This window comes from Carassius auratus, linkage group LG28B (assembly GCF_003368295.1).
Source record: "Carassius auratus strain Wakin linkage group LG28B, ASM336829v1, whole genome shotgun sequence".
NCBI lineage: Eukaryota > Metazoa > Chordata > Actinopteri > Cypriniformes > Cyprinidae > Carassius > Carassius auratus.
Window position 1 is genome coordinate 899,558 of NC_039293.1, and position 6,332 is coordinate 905,889.

General features: G+C 33.5%; 1 protein-coding gene across 3 annotated transcripts in view; it reads left to right on the forward strand.

The window, feature by feature from the left end:
- Positions 1-5,605, forward strand: part of LOC113067649 (cAMP-dependent protein kinase type I-beta regulatory subunit) — a 53,563-nt gene extending 47,958 nt beyond the window's left edge. For all 3 annotated transcript variants that reach the window (XM_026240027.1, XM_026240029.1, XM_026240028.1), the window contains exons 10-11: positions 1,433-1,514; positions 3,151-5,605. In XM_026240027.1, the coding sequence (XP_026095812.1) occupies positions 1,433-1,514; positions 3,151-3,323 (255 nt within the window). In that variant the 3' untranslated portion in view covers positions 3,324-5,605. The remainder of the gene's footprint in view (positions 1-1,432; positions 1,515-3,150) is intronic.
- The last annotated feature ends 727 nt before the right edge of the window (positions 5,606-6,332 follow it).

The window sequence follows — 6,332 nt, forward strand, 5'->3', positions numbered from 1 at the left end:
ACATTTAGTCTCGTTTTTTTATTCGTCAACAGTATTGCATAATACATTTAATTATAGTCATCGTCACATGACCAGCATTTTCGTTGCATCTTGTCTCGTTTTCCTCACTTGATAAAGGTTCGTTGACGACGATATTTAGTCATAATTTTCGTTGACGAAAGAAACACCGATTACCACTAACAAGGAAATTAAATTTAATCAAAATTGGATAAGTTCATTGATATTTTTTTTATTAGATGTTTATGGGAAAGCTTTAATCTTTGATCTAAGTGTGCTGTTGTTTGAAAACCACATCAGCAGTATCTGTAGAACTGCTTTCTCACATATGCAATGTCACTTCATCATAAAGTTCCCTAATGATATTTAAAAAACTAGTCCACATTTTTTCTCTTCATTTAAATTACAAATAGGATACAAATTGATGCTGTTGATGTGCAAAGCCCTGAGTGACGTGCCAAAAGAGTCTTTAGATGACCTCTTAACCCACTACCAACCCCCACATTTGCTTACAAGATACCAGTTTACTCACAGTCTGGAGGGTAATGAAATAATCTGGATTTTTCATGTCAAAAATATTGTTAAGTAAATTATTTAATAATAAGAATAAGAATAATGGATGTAATAGTTATTCTATATTAACAGTATTTTTAATTATTAATTCTGGATTTTTTATTATTTATTTTATAGAAGCATTTAATTGAAGAATTTAATTTCTCATATATTACAGATTTTTCTGTTTTATATTTATTTATTGAATTTATATTTTAAATATATTTGTAATAAATAATAATTGTTATTATTATTATTATTATTATTAAATACTATTTTATTTAATTATATATTTTTTAATTAAGCACATTTGTTTAATTTATGTTTATTTAACCGATTTATTTACTTACATTTTTTAACATTTACACCAATTACATTATTCTAATAATGGTTTTACTCTTTTTGTATTGATTAACTGCTTTTGTGAATAGAAAGCCTTGGCCTGTGGGGCCTCCCTCCTTTTACTGTTGTATTGTGGGTAATGCATTTGTCCTTGATGTGACAAATGTGACAGAACGTGTGTGGGTTTCCTTGTTTATCTTCCTAAATGAGTTTTTGCATTGCATTGTGGGTCGCTGCATGCAGTGGAACTCTATAAAAATCTCAACACTGACAGGCCCAGGTGTGCGTGTATGTAAGTGTGTGTGTCAGTCTATGACGTGTGTTTGTGTGTGTGTCTTGCGACTCCCTGAAGCAGCATGCAGAGTTGTCTAAATCCTGTACACCTGCAGGCGTATAAAGCAAAGAATCTCTCTTTCACTAATCCTTCTGACGTGTCTCAAACTCGACACCATGAGCTAGGCTTTTCAGTCTCCTTTTTCTCCTCTTTTTGTAGTTTTCCTCTTCATGAAACCTGCATCTCACTTTCTCTTTCTCCTCCCAGGGTACAGCGTCTGTTCTGCAGCGCAGGTCTGATAACGAGGAATATGTTGAAGTGGGCCGCCTGGGTCCGTCTGACTACTTCGGTAAGTGTTGTGAGAAACGCAGAGCCTGCAGCGTTGTGCCAGAGTCTTGTAAATAAGAGAACAGAAGTGCCTAAGCCAGACAGGAAGAGTAGTTTTCCTAACAGGTGGCAGTTCGTCATGTGCAGGGCTTGCAGAATGTAGATCTGTGTGCTTGTTTACCGTCAGTGCGGTTTACACTACTGCACCACAGGCACGCTGATCTTTAGCTTATCGCATGTCAGGATATAGTAATATTTACATTATATAGCGAGACACTGCTTTTTGTATTATGACTGTATTGTTTCAAAGCGGTGTGTTTATGTTATCAGCATACACCAAAGCCAGTGAATTTTAACAGATGACTGCTTTAAGATGAAGTGAGACTTTCTGCACGACAAGTGTCACCAAACAAAATGGCAAAAATAGTGATTGTTTTAAAGATGTTTTCTAAACACTCCCCCATCTGCCATTGGTTGGCCAGAGAGATCGTCCCTCCTTAAACTCATACCATTGGGTTGAGTCAGTGTTGCAGTGTTTGGCTGCTTAAATGGTTTTTGAATTTATTAGTCTTTGCATAGAATAACATTTCAAATTACATTTAAAAGTACCTTTAAATGTCTGTTTAAATGTCTTTTAAATACTTTGTTGTTGTCTACTTATTTTCTTTAAAGGGTCATAATGTACATATTTGTTTCATTATATCAACCTATAAAGTTCATGTTCTTACACAAAGAGCAAAAACAATCATAATAATAAAATAATATGTGTATTTTTCATATATTTTTTACATTAATATATTATTTATAATAATGATTATGATTATTATTATTATGAAACTAATTACTACTAAATATTATAATATTTAATTATTTTGAAAATGCTTTGTCTTATTTATTTATTTAAAACGTATTTATTTTTTGCCCTGTTTAAAAAAAAAAAAAAATTACATCCTTAACTTTATTATAATTATTGTTTTACTTACATTCTTACAATTTTAGAATGTTTTATTTTGTGCTGATTATCTACTGTTGGTCTTTGCAACTTCTGCAAAATGACTATGATATAGGAAAGCCCTGATCTGTCAGCCTCATTTTCAAACATTTAGTAAAATAACATGTAATTGTATAACAACTTTTAGATTTTTTTTGTCCTTTAAAACGGGGCATAATCTACACATGTGTCTTTATATTCAATCAGTGTTTTTGCAAAACCAGTGCAAAAACATCTGTTTTCCCCTCTGTCTGAATTAAACTGACTGTTTTTCTACTGTACTTTTTAAACCTTTATATGTAAATGAACCTATGATCAGCTGACATTAGTGTAGCAGCATTGTTCACACATTTATTCAATCGGCAAAGCCTGGTAACTAAGTATTGAATAGGTGTTGTTAATTATGTAAATTTAAGCTGTACCAAAACAGAGCCCTGAGGGACACCAGACCTGATGCCATAATGCATTTCTGAATTATTTTGTCAGCCTAGTAGTAATTAATGGTCTGGGTGCACTAGGATATTTTGAGTTTAGAATGTTAGAGTTTGCAAAATCTTTTTTATGTCAAAGGGAAAAAAAGTGGGAAAATTTAAATTTATTTCTATATTATGTAGCCGTTGAATCATGTCATTAAGCTAATCTGTGTGTGTTTTATTTATTTATTCAGGTGAGATAGCGCTGCTATTGAACAGACCCCGTGCAGCCACAGTTGTGGCCAGAGGCCCGCTCAAGTGCGTGAAGCTGGACCGGCCACGATTCGAGCGCGTCCTCGGGCCCTGCTCTGAGATTCTCAAGAGGAACATTCAGAGATATAACAGCTTCATTTCCCTCACAGTCTAACCCGACCTTTATGACATGCATCTAAACCTCTGTCAGGTTACTTGGGTGCCTGGTTGCATAAAATAATGTGAAGTACTTCATCTTTTGCTTAAATATTAGCTTAACTCTAGTTGAGTTGCTCTGAACTGGGCTGAAAGTAAATAATAATAATAAAAAATATATATTTTATGCAGCCAAGCATCCACTTTTTTTTTTTTTTTTTTTTTTGAAAGAAGCACAGTGCTCCATCTTTCTGCTCTTTTCCTTTATGTGATTTTCTTTTTCTTATGTGCACTTTAAATTGACCTGTGCTGTCACAAAGCTTTATTTCTGCAGATTAAGAGAGGAAATTAGTTGCCCAGACAGACTGATATGAAACATCTTCATGTGGCATGTGTAAATGTCATATAGTACGTGATGCATGCAGACCAGAGATGCATTTTGTACACTTGCCATTGAGCATTGCACAGAAAGTTAATATTACAGATGGCACAAGTATATGAATAAGTTTACACAGATGAAAGAGTTTTATATCCTTTGCCTTTTAGCTGTGTGTTTAGCGTGCTGTGTTTAACCCCATGTGGGTCAGATTGCTGTCTTGTTCGAGAGCTCTGACCCTCTAATGCGAAATCTGTTCATTGAAAAATGTTTTTTGCTGTTCTATAGTGATATTTTCTTCTTGGCTGTTCCATCCACCCTTTACCTTCTCTGAGTTGTGCTTCTGCAGCTGGAATTAATGGGAAGGGGTTTGTTACATTTTAAGACACAAGTTTTAATATAGGACAGCTAAAAAATGGGTGTTTTCATGAGAGTCTCGCTGAAGTCTTAATGTGTTGTAAGAGTTGAATCTGTATGCTGTTGCTTTTCTTTTATGCTTTACAGTGCAATTGTATTACACACAAATGAACATCCACACACATGCTCTTACATCCTGAGGCCATGGCATGTTTGGGTGAATCTCACGAAACTGTCAAGAACATTTCCAGGTCATATTTCACCCCGATCCCTCCAAACAAACACACACACAAACACACATATCATAGGCTTCATATGTGCAGTATATACTGAATGAAGCCAGTTTTTGAACCACTGAGATTTGGAATAGTGTTTTTTGTACTACCTTTAGTTTATGCTAATTTAAATTAATTAATTAAAAAACATAATTTTTTCTGTGATTCAGTAAATAAATTAATACGTAATTGAGAATAATGGCTATTTCAATACATTTGTCGGGAATAAATGGGTAAAAGATTTTTTTGTCGTTGTTGTACAGTGTTAAGAATATTGTGAAGAAATGTACACAAGTTTCATTAAAATAATACAAACACAAAGCAAAAAATGCTCTTAAAAATGTGTTTAAATTGATTTCAGAAAAAAATATAATTCGATTTTGGGGTGAAATGTGACAAGTTTGTTTGTGGTTCATCAGTTTACCATAAAGGACTAATTGATGTTCCAGAATGGATCGGAAATGAACAAAAGTAAATAAAAAAATTAGAATAATTAAAACTAAAGTAAATTTGTGGGTAATAAAATGCAATAAGATTTATTTATTTATTTTTTATTATTTTTATTTTATTTGTATTGTATTGTGGAGAAATGTACACAGTTGTTATGAAAATAATGCAAAAATATAACAACAATGTCCCCAAAATGGTCTTACAAAGAGGTATACATTTATGAACATTTTGGGTGAAGTGACAAGTTTGAGTGCAATTCATCAGTTTATTATAAAGAACTTACTAATATGTTACAAAATTTGTCAGAAATGGTAAAACCGAACTACTGTAAATTTGGGGGAAAGCAATGGGAATTCAATATTTTAGTAGTACAGTATTGAGAATACAGGAGTAGAAATGTACTCGGTCATCATCAAAATAATGCAAACTTAAAAATACTTTTAATGGGGGGAGGAGGGAGGTTGTGCGATTCACCAGTTTACCCTGAAGTACTAATGGATATGTTCCAAAATGAATCAAAAATGATCAAATTTGTTCTTAGTACCTGCCTACAACAGCATTTTGGCCATTGGTTGTGTGTGTTTGTCAGTTCAGAACAGAAGTGCTGTAGGTTTTGAGGCAGCCATTGTAAGGAGAGTTTTGATTTTTGCATTTCAGTTTATTTAGATTAATAAGTTGGAGGTTATTTGAGTGAATTTGGAAGGAGTGATTGTGCATGCTTTGTATCTGGGTTTTTACAAATAAAATACACCCCCACCACACACACACACACACACACACACCAACTTTTACATGCATTCTGTGACTCAAATCTTCAGGCCAATAAAGAAAAGCTTCCGAACACCATTCAAAGTCTTGTTGCTGTTTAATGCATCTGTTTGTCTCTTTAAACCTCCTTTGATCTTTTCTAGATCACCTTATCATTCTTCCTGTCTGTCTGACTCTCGTTCACCCCGGATCTCTCTCTCTCTCTCTCTCTTACTCCCACTGCCAGTCAGATGTCAGCTTGTGTTGTCAGAGGAAGGGGAGGCCAGCGAGATTAAACTGGAGCTTTTGGCTTTGACACATTCCATCTGATCTTAACCACACTAAATCAACTGGGGAATGTTCTCAAGCCTGCCAGTCAGCCACTTTATACACACACACACACACACACAAACACTTAATTAGAAAAGCTTCAGTCTGAATTGATGACCTCTTCTTTTAAGACCTCAATTTTCTTTCCATTGTTTCTAATTCAATTGTAACTAATATTTTTTTCTATTATTAATAAATACTTATTTTCATTAATTTATACTTGCCTCAGAGGTATTAATTTCCTATTTTCGTCTTTTCTATCAAGATTGTTTTATTTTATTTCATGTGTCAGTTGTTTCGTATATGTTTTAATGGCATTATTGTTTCATTTATTTATCAATGGTAACGCTTTAGTATAGGAACCAAATCTTATTCTAATTGCATATAAGAATGCCTATTATTACCATATTAAAACTTATAAAGCACATATTCTGCATGACTATATTTTGACTAACTATTAATAGGCAGCAAATTACGAGTTTTGAGGCAAAAG